The following is a 15,415-nucleotide window of genomic DNA, read 5'->3' as shown; positions in this document are numbered from 1 at the left end:
GGAGGATTTGGGTGATGTTAGAGCTGATCCGCACATCTCTAGCCCTATAGAGTCCCCTTTAGAGTTCAGGTACAAGACTTTTTCTTTGTTTGGTTTGCACACTGAGCATGGGTTGGAGCTCTTAATTTTGAACTCTCAAAGTGCACCAGATTAATGAATTTATCTTTAAAATGTACAAAATTTTCTTCCTGTGGAGCATGCCCCCGGATCCCCTTATAGGTACAGAGGTACAACCACCACAGAAAACACACAGTCCTGTGGGAGACACTGTAGTTTCTCAAAATACAAATCTTATTCTTTTAATATTAAAATACCTAAAATACATACTTGTAAAAAGTGTTTTTTCTGCCGTGATCAGGTTTTTACCACCTCCGCCTCATTTTGAGCCAGGAAAGACCCTACATGCTAATAAGCAACTAGTTAATAATGAGAATTGGCCCCTAAACTAAAGTGTTACCTAAATTTGTCATCAGAATAATTTTTAATTACTTACTAATTTTATTGACTTAATTTCCTTCAATTTTACACACACGTGGGCTAAATTTTCAACCCTATTACTGTATTTTACAGGAATACTGTATTTTTATACACATTTTTTTTGTGGAATTTTGTATTATTTTATTTTATTATAAAACATTTTGTCTATTTAATTTTGATTTTTTTTTACTGCTTATTGCTAGAAAATCCTATCCTAGATTTTGATAACAGGTTTGAAAAAAAAAAATGCAAACCTCATAGAAAATAAAGTTTATATACATAAATATAATAATTAATATTGTAATTTATATTGTATTATTATTATTATTAATATTATTATTATTTTAGCATGGTTAGGAAGCTCCTTCTGTTGACTTATTTGTTAAAAAAAAACTTTTTTTTATAGGAGTTAGGTCAGACCCTATTTGATACCTTATTCATGGAAAATGTATTCTGTTTCACCGTCCGGCTTCTATCAGGTGGATTTAACCACTCATACCTCACAGACATGCAGATGTCAGCATACTAATAAATTACTTTTCTATGTACTTTGCCACAAAGATTGACAGAAGGCTGTTTTTAATAAGCATTAAACCACCCTGCTGTCTTTATATATAGAGCTGCTTTAATATTATGACCTTTGTGCCTCCATTATTTAATGATTGTTTTCCATTGTGACCTATTATTCGACTGACTCGCAAATTACAACATAAATAACGTTATTTCAGTGTTAATGTCCAATCACTTACAATTTATGATTGTTAACTTAAGTCTTTAATTTGAAAGGGTGGGGGGTGGGGGGGGGGAATAAAAATAAAAATCTAATTCAGTCTTTATAGCACATCAAAGCCCTAGATCTTCTGGCCCGTCATTGGATTTTGCTGCTTTACATCCCAACGGTTGCCAAGTAGCAGAAGCCCTTGTTTTCTAATGCTCTAATTTGGTATTCAGCACGAGATTGAATCTTATTTTTGTATGCCAGGCAAAGTGTTTTGATGGAGGGTGATTGCAGCCAGTCTGGAGGCTGTTTGGGCTGTTTATCATGGGCAGTACAGTGCACAATGTGCTGTCTGAAACAGAACACAACCCTATTGAATGTGAGATCTGCTTTGTGGTTTCTAAATGTGTGCCGAGCGTTTGGAAACGTGCGCGGAGACATATGAGAGAATCCTGCCTCACTTTAGCTGTCAACATCACAACAGAACAAATAAGATATGCTGAAATGATGCATGATTCCCAAAAATGCTGTCTAGGTAGATAGCTCACTTGAATTTAGGAAGCATTTCAAAGCAAGCCCTGAAGAGTAGCTACTATCCTTCACTAATACGACAATAATAAATTGAAAACACAGAGCATTTTCATTCACGCACATCAGAAATGTTCTCACAGGCGTAATTTACGCTGGCGCTGATGAGTCACACCATCAAAGTATTTTTGAGCATGGTTTGTAATGATTCTGTAAATGAGAGCATTTTTAAACTTTAAAGGGCTTTGGTTGTCGTCCAGAAGGAAGGAGAAGAAAGTGTATATGGAAAGAGGCTAATTTTAGGTGCTAGCTGGCTGACTTCACGAAGCTTGTGGGTGCTTTAATGAGTCATAATAAAGCCATTTCAGGCCAGTTGAGTGAAAATAGATACTTGATGAGCCGATGGTCATTATACATTTGGGTTTTATTGATTTTTTTTTTTTTCTCTCTCTGAGTCTGAGATACAAAGTCTGCAGGAAATGGTAAAAGCCTGCTAGCTGAACCTGTAGTTGTAGATATTGTGTCCAAGCCATGTGTGGTGAATGGAAGACATTGTTCACTTCTCTTTTTGAGTTCTTGTCCCTCATGAATTGTTCAGAAAAAGCAATGTCACTCCGGCCATTTCTCCTTGTTCGGTGAGTGTGTGTGGTTTATTGAGAGTGTTTCTAAAGTGATGGAAACATCCTGGCCTACTTCATAATGGGCCAGTGGCTCCACAGGTGGATCTAATGCTAATAATAGATGGATTCCCTCAGGCGGTTGATGGCCATCAGAACAGTTATTTAGTCCAGTTATTAAGGATCGGTGGTTGCAACTGGGTTAAATGATTCTTTTCTTTCTTTGTGTGTGTGTGTGTGTGTGTGTGTGTGTGTGCACTGTACACCTTGTATATGTATTTCCATCTGTGTAGGTGATTCATATGTTTAATGATGTCTTAATGAGGTGAAATTTGCATCGCCTGTTTTTAGGACCATTAAGATTTTTTTGCATTGTGACATTATTTACATGATAATTATGCAGCCCTCACCCCTTCTCATTATCGTAATGTGAAAAATTCTCATTAACGTAATATGAAAAAAAAAAAAAGTTCATACATAATGGTAGTACAGTACATGCACAGCCTCCATTGATGATCCCAGACAAGATGATCTTTTGACTGTAATACAGTAATTAAAATAATGAGAATCATAGTAATGAAAATTACAAACAGATGTAAAGGTAAAACATGCATTATAGCAATTAGAATTCGTAGGGAAATTTATTTATTTATATTGTATATATATTATATTTTATGAATTACATAAAATAATTAAAAAAAAAAAATTTAATTATATAAAAAAAACTAAATTTTGCTACATATAATGGTATTTGAAAGATTTTGTCAAAAAGTCATTCGTTTTAACCCTCCAAATGCCAATACAGACATTTTATTTGTGATTAAAATATCTTAAAATGTACTAAATGTATATAGTTTTTATTCTGACATGATTTTCTAACATCATACATCAACATAGTGCAAAATGGTATTAAAATTATGTGTAGAAATCATTGCTTTGTTATGAGAAAGCATGTCCGGAAAAATTAATTTCATTGGAGTAACCAATATAAAGGGATCGTTTTGGATCAAGTCATGTGGTCAGTATCATGTGACAGGATGTGACATCATTCAGACACCTGCAAAGGACCACACGGTTGTGAAGCAAAGTAACTAACTCTCTTTTAACTATTTGAAAAATTCATGGTTTCACTTGCTTAAACATTAGGTCATTCGGTACAACCGATATAAAACATGGAAAATGCTGTAATATTTTATAAACTTGTACTAAATATAAAATGTTTGATTGTCCTTTTGCTAGCTAGCTAGATATCAGCCTGTTAGCATTGTTTGAAAATATCGTCATTCGGTATAACCAAAAGTGTCATTTGGTAAAACCGAAATTTTGGTTAAACCGAATTAATTTTTTGCTGAGAAATTTTAGTAAATGACAAAAGCAGTGTTAACTGATTATAAAAACCACATAATCTCATTGTTAACATTTATTTAAACTTCAAAAAATTAATTGTATCTCCAGTATATTTTTTGACTTTTAAAAACCGTATTTGTCAATGACCCATATTTTAAAAACATATTAAAACTTGTAATAATATTTCACAATATTCCTGTTTTTAGTGTATATTTGATCAAATAAATGCAGCTTTGATAAGCATAAGAGACTTCTTTCAAAACATCTTACTGACCCCAAACATTTGAATGGGAGTATATTATATTGTAATGCAATATAACAGGCTTGACGGGCTTTGTGAGATTCACCCTGAAGAAACCAACCTTAGCGTTGATAAATAAATTATGGTTGGGCAAAATCATCTGCTTTTACAGGAAAACATGAGCAGTACCTGCCTGAGGGTGCGTCAACCTGATATGACCCTTCCTATTATATGATTATCATTTATTACTGTTATCTCTACGAATACATAATAAATGGGTATAGTGTTTTGTTTGTAAGAAGAGACTCATTGTACATGTCATAAATCAGTCTGAAGATACAAAGCGATTTAATATCCTTTAGGACATGTTGCTGTCTGTTCTGCATCGGCTTATGGTTTACGGTCTTTTATCAAGACAAGACAAGAGAAAGCTGCCAGCTCTTGTAGATAAGAACATCTCTTTGATTCTGTCAAGGGACAGTAAGTTACCCTGTTGATGTGTGGGGGGAAAAATGAATGATGTTTAATGTCATAAACAACTCATACTTTGAAATAACACAATTTCAGCCTTTGGCATCATTTCTGTTTTCTTTTCAGTTCATTTTATGATTTGATTTTCTAAAAAAAAAAGTATACTCAACAGATCAACCGTACTGCCATGTACCATTTTCCTATTAAGAATATTTGTTCACTGATGTACAAGTTTATAATTTAACATGTTCTTAATGTTTTAATTGCTTAATTGGAGGAATATTTCACATACGTGATGACAAATGGTGGGGGGTTGGACTTCAGGCATGCTAGATACACCTTTGAAGATATATGAGACATTCATTTTCTTGAGTAGATTCGATATGAATTATGCACAATATTTATATCAGTGAAGGTCAAACTATAACTTCAACCATGTAATGTCAGTGTTGACATTATACTTAACTTTGGCAACTATCTGAAATAAATAAGTTTAAGTAATAAAATTACTAAAACTAAAACTGAAATAAAAAAATGAAAGCTAAATATAAATATTATTTTAAAACAAAAGCACAAATTACTACAGCTTAAATTAAAATTAAAAGCTAATTCAAAATATTAACAACTACTACTGTGTGTGTGTGTGTGTTATATATATATATATATATAAAAAGACGCAAAAGAGAACTCAATTTGTTACTCGCACGCAGTAATATATATTTGTATATATATATATATATATATATATATATATATATGAACGTGAACAGTGTTTAGCACAGTTGATGGGCCAGTGCTGCATTGTCACGAAAGTTTGAGTCTTGCCAATTTAAATAATCAAGTGCAAGAAGACGCAAAAGAGAACTCAATTTGTTACTCGCACGCAGTGTGGGAAGTTTTTTTTTTTATTTGATTTGTACTGACTGTTTACTTGTCTTTATATATATAAAGACAAGTAAACAGTCAGTACAAATCAAATAAAAAAAAAACTTCCCACACTGCGTGCGAGTAACAAATTGGCAAGACTCAAACTTTCGTGACAATGCAGCACTGGCCCATCAACTGTCCTAAACATTGTTCACATTCATGTTCTCACAAAATGATGTGTGTGTGTGTGTGTGTAAATTACTATATATAATACTAAAATGACACTATATAATGTTGCCATTCGTGATAAAGCTATTAGCCAGCTGATATTTACTTTTATTGAACTCTTCTTTCTTCCAGCTGGACCAAAAGCACTAGTATGTGATCAGTGTGGGGCTCAGTTCTCCAAGGAAGATGCCCTGGAAGCCCATCGACAGACTCATACAGGTACAACCCTTCCTTCTTGCCTTATCTGACCACAAGCCAAATAAAGTAGTTCACCACAATGGAAAAAACACCAGTAAAGTGGAGATGCGTCATGCGTGTGCCAGTAGCAATCATGTTTATGACCCTATCAAAACTCCATTCTGATGGTCTTCTATAATTCAGCAGGGAAGGTTTCGGTGCCCTCTAAAATTTCAGCCAATAATATGTGCAGTTACAGGGCAGGGCGGCACACCGCTTTGGCACAGCAGTAGTGCCATGTTTCACCAATCTCCATCACTTTGTCTAAACATGGCACGTACATTTGTTAGAGCGACTGTACTGAGTTACCAGAGCCTGTGAGTCATCGACGCTCTGGCACGTTCATTAACACGCCAACAGCGCTCAGCTGCCACCCTCCTGTCAAATATTCATATTCACTGACATCTGATGACTGCAAGGTTGGGTTTCAGTGGTACTACAGACATTTTAATAATCATATTTTAGGTGAGGTAAACAGTGTGCTCTGATAGGAGTTGGCATGGGATGATTTATTGAGTGTAAACTTGTTTTTGCTGCTGCATACCTGAGTGTACTCTGTCAGGACACATTGAAGCATGTACAAACTACTCTAATGAAAATTAAAATTCTGTCATTATTTACTTACCCTGTTATTTTTTCACATGTTTTATTCCAAGTCTTCAGAAGCAATATGATAGCTTTGTGTGAGGAGCAGAAATTATCCAAGTCATCTTCCCCTCCAGTGAGCTGTTGACTCGAGAACCATTACAACTGGATCTTTGATTCAGCAAGTTGAATTCAAGAAATGGATCATCTGAACAAATCATTCTTTTGATCCAGTTTCAGTGATCCAATTGGACTGAGTGAATGAGCCACAAATCAGGCTGAGTGATTCATTTATTGATTGAACTGATTCGTTCATGACTTCAGCTCACTGAATCAATGGTCCAGTCACAGCAGTTCTCGAGTTAACAGGTCACTGGAGGGAATAACGACATAAATTTCAGTATGTTCCTTGCAGAAAGTTATTCAGACTCAAAAAGAGTGTGTTTGTGTGGGCGGGGGGGGATGGGGGGGGCTTCATTTTTGTTGTTTAACAACCTTAGTCATATAAATTGTCAGTCTGAGTGCAGCTTGTGACATTTCCTGATCCCATTCCCACATCTTTTCTTGTTCTCACTGCAGTATTTATATCAATAAAAGTGGAAAAAAGCCAAAAAATGTCCCTGAATCTATATTCAGTGCCAGCTGTCCCAGAAAACAATAATAATAATTTAAAATGTCTAAATGTCACTGCTTAAATAACAAAAAAAACAAAAACAAAGTGGCATTTATTTAACAGAAAGATAACTCAAGCACACTTTTCAATCAAAACATAAAAAAAAAAAAAAGTTTATTAGATTTTAAATGATAAAAAGACATATAAGTAACGTGAAGTCCGTTCTGAGAAATATTATAACACCATTTGTTTTTATACACTTCAAGCAAAATCGAAAAACGAATTAATGTGACGTCATTTCAAACAAAATCTGGCTGAAATGTGAAAGTCTATTTCAGAAGTTCGAAACAGCTTGCCAAAATAAAATTTCCAGAAAAGTTTGGTCTGGCTGGTAAACGCCTTTGAACTACCATTGGTCCATGGTAATTATTACATAATAAGCAGGTGTGGCTCTGAGGCTCCGCCTTCTTTGACATGGAAATCTTCTCTGGTTCATTTCTTCTGTTTGGTCCATCAAGAGTAAAAAACATGAACACACTGGAAAGCTGTTTTAGGTTGTAATTCTTTTTGAAAGAAATACTGACACTGTTTTTTATGTAATACTGTGAAGCGACTTGGTTTGAAGCAATCTATTGTATAAAGTGCTATATAAGTAAACACTGCATGACAATGTCGCTGTCATTTTTGTTGTGTTTATTTTGTTACTGAGAGGAAAGCGTGCTCTACATTCGTCTAAATGTAGGCTAAGCGTAGGCTGTGTTGGGATGTCCACTAACAGGTATTTAGAACTCCTTTTTACCACTAAGTGATGAACAAAAAAGAACTTGCAGTAAGTATATCGGGTCCTTAAGTGCCCAAACACTTTTGGGCACACTATTTAAATCCAATAACAGCACTCTAATCTCTATATCTCGTCCTATATAACCATAATTTCTACCTGTACTTTTGTTACTTATTGGCATATGAGACTGCCATCAAAGGATGCAGTCTGTCACAGGTATTCCAGACTGCACTAATTAATTTGCTCTCTGGGTATAAAAGCGTTTCATGGGGCGAATGATCCACATGTTTAGTCTATATAAAGGTTGAGTCCTAATTAAAACAAGGTGCCATACTTTAGTCATCTGCATGGATTTGAGGTGCTAAATGTTTCCATGGCATCCAGCTCATAAAATCTCAGAATTTCTGTTGGATAAGAATCAGGATTCTGTAGTATGTTTCTATTATTTTTACAGTAGTGTACACAATGCTACTACAGTGAGGGTGCAATATCTGTCGCCTGTGTTCCGCAGGGAGAAAGACGATAACCCTCTCTAAAACGTTGGCATGTAACTGTAACTCGCTGTGGCACACACTGTATAAATTCTTAATGCATGTCGACATAGAGGTGGTGTTAACGATGCCCAGAATTTTATACCTTCTCTCCCAAACTTGTAAACATCCCGCTCTCTATTTCAGTTTGGCAGCACATTTAGTCGCGAGGATGGGTGGACATAGCTCATCCATTCTGAGAAACCTTTTTACTGCTGGGCTCCAGCCATCACTCATTCAGACTGAATGTCATCACTTACATAAATTTTACATTTTCTGGACTGAACCAAGCCAGAATTTTAAATTTCTGCGCAATATACTATGGAGCCAAGATAGCCTTCCGGTATGAAGATGGAAACAGTGAAGAAAATCTAGGGCCTTGATTCCAAAAAATTTATTTTTGCCTTTATTTTTATTGGCAGACAGGAAGTGAAGTGGGAGAGAGAGCGAGAGAGAGAGGGGGACGGATCAGGAAAGGTTCGCGAGCCGAGACTCGAACTCGGAAAGGCGCTATATGCTGGCGCTGGCCACGAGGCTTTCGGCACCGACCGATTTGAATTCTTTTTTTCTTTTTCTTTTTGCCGTTTTTTGCCTTTATAATGATAGGACTGTAAATAGACAGGAAGTGAAGTGGGAGAGAGAAAGGGGGGACGGGATCGGGAAAGTTTCACAAGCCGGGACTTGAACTCGGGTCACCCAAAGTGCAACGGCGCTATATGTCAATGCGCTGCCCACTAGGCTATCGGCGTCAACCGATTTGAATTTTTAATCAAATCAATTACATGATTAAAAAAGTAATTCAGCACTGAAAAATGTGTCTCAAGATTCCTTCGTTCTGTTGTCAGTTTTGTCATATTTTGCTTTAGTAGCACAATACGAGGAATATTCCACATATTCCAGTATGTGTCGCCACATGGAGTTCTGAAGAAAATTCAAAAACTAACATCTAAAAACTTCTGATGGTTAATTTCCCAGTAATGTAATAAATAAATAAATGGGGAGTCAATATTGATTCTTTTTCTTTTTTTTTTTCATTTTATTGCCAATAAATAATACGTGTCCAATGTTAACTTTTTATACTATTTTCTAAATACATTAAAACACTAACATCAGTTTAAATGCTACAAGTGAATTTATGCATCACAACATTATAATCTACAGTATACAAAATGGATGTTCATTTCGATATTAGTATATTTAAGGATTAACTAAGCAAAATGTAATTTAAAGGTGAAAATTGTGCGCTACTATAAAAATAAAACTCTTATATCTGTGGATAACCTATATGGTACTGATATATTGTGCATCCCTAGTTTTTTATTAGCTTGTTTATATGTCTTTTAATTTGAATCACTCTTGTCAGTTCCTTATAGCACGAAGCAGCCAACTGGTGAGTAACTTTGTGTTATTTTTAATAGCATTTTTACGTGCATTTGAGTGTTAATTCTGACTCAGGCTTTAAGCAGGACGTTTGTCCTCAAATGCCAGCATATGCTAGAATGTCAGAGGTTAACGGGCTGGTTCTTTGAGGTTTTTAGGGTTGCAAATGGAAAAGAGGATTGTGGGAGACCCGTGGGACAGGGGCCGGCTGAAGGGGGAAGCTGGTGGCATTTGGTGCCAGGACAGAGCGAGAGACAAACAACATCATGTGCTGTTGTTTACACTCAGCCGCTGTGCTGTCATAGACGAGACCTACTAGAGAGCTGACCTACTTAAAAGCCTCCTAAAATAAAACTCACTAGTGTCTCAGGACCGATGCACTGGCGGGCAGGCTGGAAAAGCAGGCCAGCACATCACAGCTTTCTTTTCCTCTTCTCCCCTCCCGACGGAGAAGCGCTTTATCGCATCCTTCGCAGAGCAGAAATAAAATGTTATTAAAGGGGTTTTATTTGAGACCGGACTAAAAGCGATTTGCCTTTAAACGATTTTGGCCTAAGGGGCGACCGCTTGTCCATCTGTCTTATGTGCTTATGACGTCAGATTTCCTAAAACTCTTCCATCACGCTCATCTCGCTGCACAGGAAGTGACTTGCGTTTACAGTGAGGGTGAGGGCACAGTGGAATTACTCACCGGGAACACGTTGTGACTTCAGCAATCTGGCCCACAGAATAAACAGTGGTTAAATAAGAGCAATGTATCTCTTGTTGCGTTAATTATTAAGCAGACCGTTCCTTACTTTGCTAGATTGGCCCGTCTGCCTCTCACTTTGCAGCCGAGTGAATCGCAAGGGTCATCTGAGGTATAGCTGATGTGTCAGAGTCATCCACACACAGCAATCTGTCTGGAATGACCAGGTTATATTTAGTAAAATACATTTGAGCTCATGTGCTTCTGATACATTTTAAAGAATCATTTACAGCGGCTCCATATGATGATAACGCACGTGTTTTCCTCCGACACATGCAGAACACGGCTCGTTTCAAATGCGTACGACCTTCTTTCTTCTGAGGAATGCGAAATGTGAATTTTTGAAGAATATCCTGGCCACTCTTTTCCATGTAATGAAAATGAATGGAAATTGGAGATTTTAACCTTCATATAGGGCACAAAAGCGCAATAAAAGTCTCAAAAGTGGTCCGTATGACTTGCTATCTTATGAATACAGAAGAGTTGGAACATAAAGCATTATGTTAAAACTCTTCTGAAGTACTGTGATAGCTTTGTGGGGAGAACCGAATGAAATTCATTGTAATTAACTGAAAATCTTCCTCCACTGAGTTGGTAAGCGACTGAATCATTGAGTCCGAGAACATGAGAATCAAAGTTCGGTTAAAAATGGACAAACCCAGCGATTGGGTTGTTTTAGCCCAAACATATTTTGGGTTCATTTTAAGCTGGTAATACAGTAATAATACAGTAATTTTTAAAGAATAGTTGATTTAAATAAAACTACCCAGCATGTTGGGCAAACTTTTAACCGAACCACTGGGTTAAAACAACCCAATCGCTGGGTTTGTCCATTTTCAACCCAAATTGGGTTGTTTTTAACCCCGCATTTAAAGGGTGCAGGGTGCAGTCTGAGTCATGAACAAATCATTCAGGTTTTGTGAACTAATTTATTGAAAAGATTCTCAGAAGAATGATTTGCTCAGGAATCAAAATAATGGAACACTATAAGTTATGTTTTGTTTTTTTGTTTTTTTTTTGTCTTACTAAAATTTTTTGGACAATAATTTTTTAAAAATGATACATGACATGTGAGGGAAAAAACAAGATATTATTGCCATAAATTAAGAATTTGGTTCTGGAGTTACTAACTTGTTCCCTCAACTTATTCATTTGTTCCCTTATTTTAGGGAACAAATGAATACAATAAGGCCAAAATTTACCTAAACAATGGAACAAATAAGTACAATGTGGCCATGACTCACCTAAATCAAGGGTTTTAGGTAATTTGTGGTCGTCATAAATATATTTTTCTGCATATTATGTGTGGGGCTTTGTCATTTTTGATAGATTATTGTTTGGTCCATGTTTGATTTGTGAGCGAATCATTCTTCTGAATCTTTTCAATTAATCAGTTGATATAGTTCGCAAAACCTGAATGATTTGTTCACTAATCAGACTGATTCCGTTCTTGAGTTCTCTGACTCACTGACTCAACAGTTCCATAAAAATATCTAAGACTAAACAATTTAAATATCCATGGCATCTTTGTTTCTTGTTTAGAGCCTTGAGACACCAAAACGATGCTAAAGTTATAATATCAGCCATTGTGAGTTCAGTAGTGAATCATGTTTTACACACAGAGATAGAAAATTTAGAGGATTTTTAATGTTTTCCATTGCCAAATGTATGTGGCCTTAGTAAACTTAAAAGACTGATTTTGTGCCAATATTGATGTTATGTTCATTGATACAGACCAGCATCTTCCATGACCCGACTGTAACTAAACAGGTTGCACCCCCACCGGCTCAGATAAGACTGATTGTCTCAGTGGTGCTGCAGATTTCCCAGCATGCTCCTTCATCACACAATGACTAATTCCTATTGTGCTATAACTTCAATGCAAAGAGATGAAGTCCTTTAGGCCTGTCAGGAGGCAGAATGAAACTCTACTGGCATCACGGGGTGTCCACAGTTTTTGCTAAGTCACTTATTGTTTGGAAAAGCACATATTCACGTGCATCTCTCCAGCTGTGATTCCTCTCTCCGTGAGATTTCACAAGCCAAGAGAGTCAGAGCAGCAGGATTACTATATTGTCCGTGTCTCTATTCAAAAGTTAGTAGATGAAGTTGTTAGTATGTAATTAGATTCTGGAGGTGTTTGCGGAGACCTTTAAGAAGAGCTGAATTAAATAAATTGCCGTCTTTTTGTGTCGTTTACAATGTAAATAAGGCTGAATCTCAGTGTGGGAATTTTTTTGATAGACTCTGAGGGGAAAAAACAAGAAGAAGTGACTTGTTTGTGAATGCTGGGATTATCCTGAAACACTTCAACCCTCTTCTGGTTGCTTGGAGACGTGGGTATTTGATTTTGATGTAATAAATCCTCTTTAGACTCATTTTCAAGATATATTAAAATTAATATTTCACTGATCCATCTTGAAATAGACCTGAGACTCATCCTTTTTCAGTCACTTTTCAGTCTTGCTCTCAAAAACCAACCAGATTCCTTCTCAACAGCCACAAAAGAAAAAAGGATTTCACAATATGTCTCTGTGTCTTTATCAGAAAGATTCTCCTGTTCACTGAATTAGCTCAGAACAGGTGAATCAACCCAGTTTGTTCTGTGATAAAGAGATTAGATGTATTTGTTGTGCCTGTTTGTATAACTGTCATGTTTACATCTCCTTCTCACAGTGGCCTTTTTTAGCAAACATTGCTGAGAAGATGCTTTCTATTCTCTGACTTGACTTGGCAAATCAGTGGTCACATCATATAGCTTATTTGATTAACTTATTTGCATTAAAAGAATGCACTTTTTTCCATGTGCATTTTCTTTTTGCATATTTTTTAGGAAAATCACAACATTAGGAAGTTTATTTGCATTTTAACATTATTTTTTGTGAAAATAAAAACATTTTTCCCTAAATTCTCTTCCAGAGTCTTCTTTTAATTCCCATTATTCTCATTAAAAAAATTCTTGTAATACATTTTTTTTATTTAAATCAGCATAAATGAAAGGGAGTAAACAAATATTACCATGATTTATGTATACAAAAAAAATGATTATACGATGATAATAACAATAATAATCATTTTACTTTTTAATTTTGTGTGTGTATATATATATATATATATATATATATATATATATATATATATATATATATATATATATATATATATATATATATATATATATATATATATATATATATATATTATTATTATTATTATTTTTTTGTGTGTGTGTGTGTGTTGTAAAAGATCAAAAAATATATATTACTAATACTATTAATTTAATAATTATTATTATACTAATGCTAATAATAATGCAGGGGCCAATATATGCATAATAAAAGTATTAATAATAAAATTAAGCACATTTTGCATTACAGTAATGAGAATGTTTCCTTTGCATTACTGTGACAATTGGGAGTCACATGTACTCAATTTCATGAAAGGATTGCAAACTATGACTTGAAATATAGGTGAAATACTGGCCATGTTATTAAAAGGTTTCATGAGATCCACCAATGTTGTTGTCTTGGATTAGTTTCATCAATGTAATTTCATACATTCAACACGCTGCTTCTCTTAGACTTGTAATTTGAGGCCTGAATTGTTGCGATTGCTGAGTTTTAAATTCCTTCCTCTTCCTAGAATGTTACACAAACCTGCATCTGATTCTTAGAAAAGTTTGGTGTTCTCGCACTCTGCTTACTAGAACTGTGGGAATTGGATTAAGTCTCTGGCCTTTATTCTAATTCAGAACTTTGTAGTCATCGGATGTCAAGGGGTCAACTGACCAGTGTGAAAGGCAAATCCACTCTCTATTGTACAGTGAGGGGCCGGAGCAGAGTTTCCCTTCAGCTGCCGTCCCTCTTCAGCCTGGGAAAAATGGGGGAGGCAGCATGTCAATTAGGAATTAATTTTCTACTGCTTTCTGAAAAAGTCTCAGCCAACTTTTAAAACAAGGCTTAATTGGCAGGACAATCAAATAGGGGTGAGAAACTGAGTCTGTTGTGTCAATACATCAGCTTTGAGGTGTATTGATTTATAGACTGATAAAAGACAAATACATATGGCCTTTTATACACTCCTCTGTTGTTTAATAGGCTGCATTATCCACTCCAGTGGTTTTATATTTGATGTACTTCTTTAATTAGGGGCCATAGTATTAAAAGGCTGCATCTAAATCATCCTGTAATATCATTAAACTCTGTGTCTTAATGTGGAGAGCAATATAAAGCATTCTCGACTCTCATTGGATGGAAACTGTAATGAGGTTAGATGCAAAAATGTATAAATGTTGCTCATTAAGATGGTTCAGACAGAAGCGTGACTCACAGCTAAGGGTTTATATATGTGAACTGTGCTGTGGGATGGGGTCATTTGAGGAAACCTTCTGCGTCATGAGTTGTTGTTACAAAGTGCGCCCCCTGCTGGCCTTGGCTCCATGACATGTGGCAAATGCCACCTCTCATACAGAACAGAGAAACATTCCTTAATAAAATAAATGCATAAAAATATTAGATGACTTTTTTTTTGCTTGATGTTCTCATGTTTATTCAGTTCGTTGCAGAGCTCAACAGTGAGCCTGGGCCAGTGTGAGAGAGTTTTAAGTCAGTTGATGCATCTGTCACTCTTACAGTACATTTGTTGATCTTGTGCATGTGTTTTTATGCCTTGCAGACCTGTGATTGTATTGGACATTATTGTTCTGAATTTTGCTGATATAATCATGTCATTAAATTGACAAAATTGCAATAATGATTTGTGATAGTTTCAGAAAAATCAGTTAAAATTGTAATGATTTGTTACAGTTTTAGAAATTATGTGAAAAAAGCCAATCAACCCAATCATTTAAAAATTAAAATGTAATTTTTGTTTTAAGGCCATTGAAATGTTGGCAGGGCATGCAAAAAACTAAACCAAGATCATCCAGCTGGAAAATAAAGTCCTTAAAGTTGAGCCCTTCATTGATCACCCATCTTGACCATCATTAAAGTGATAATTCATCAAAAAATGAAATGATCCCATGATTTATTCACCCTCAAGCCATCCT

The 15,415-nt window shown here is 35.5% G+C and overlaps 1 protein-coding gene across 2 annotated transcripts in view; it reads left to right on the top strand.

Moving 5' to 3' along the window:
- Window positions 1-15,415, top strand: part of zbtb16b (zinc finger and BTB domain containing 16b) — a 60,197-nt gene that overhangs the window by 22,224 nt on the left and 22,558 nt on the right. For both annotated transcript variants that reach the window (XM_067364347.1, XM_067364348.1), the window contains exon 4: window positions 5,627-5,713. In XM_067364347.1, coding sequence (XP_067220448.1) covers window positions 5,627-5,713 — 87 coding nt within the window. The remainder of the gene's footprint in view (window positions 1-5,626; window positions 5,714-15,415) is intronic.

The sequence above is a fragment of the Chanodichthys erythropterus genome, chromosome 17 (assembly GCF_024489055.1).
Source record: "Chanodichthys erythropterus isolate Z2021 chromosome 17, ASM2448905v1, whole genome shotgun sequence".
Taxonomy (NCBI): domain Eukaryota; kingdom Metazoa; phylum Chordata; class Actinopteri; order Cypriniformes; family Xenocyprididae; genus Chanodichthys; species Chanodichthys erythropterus.
This window is presented reverse-complemented; position numbering and strand designations above follow the sequence as displayed.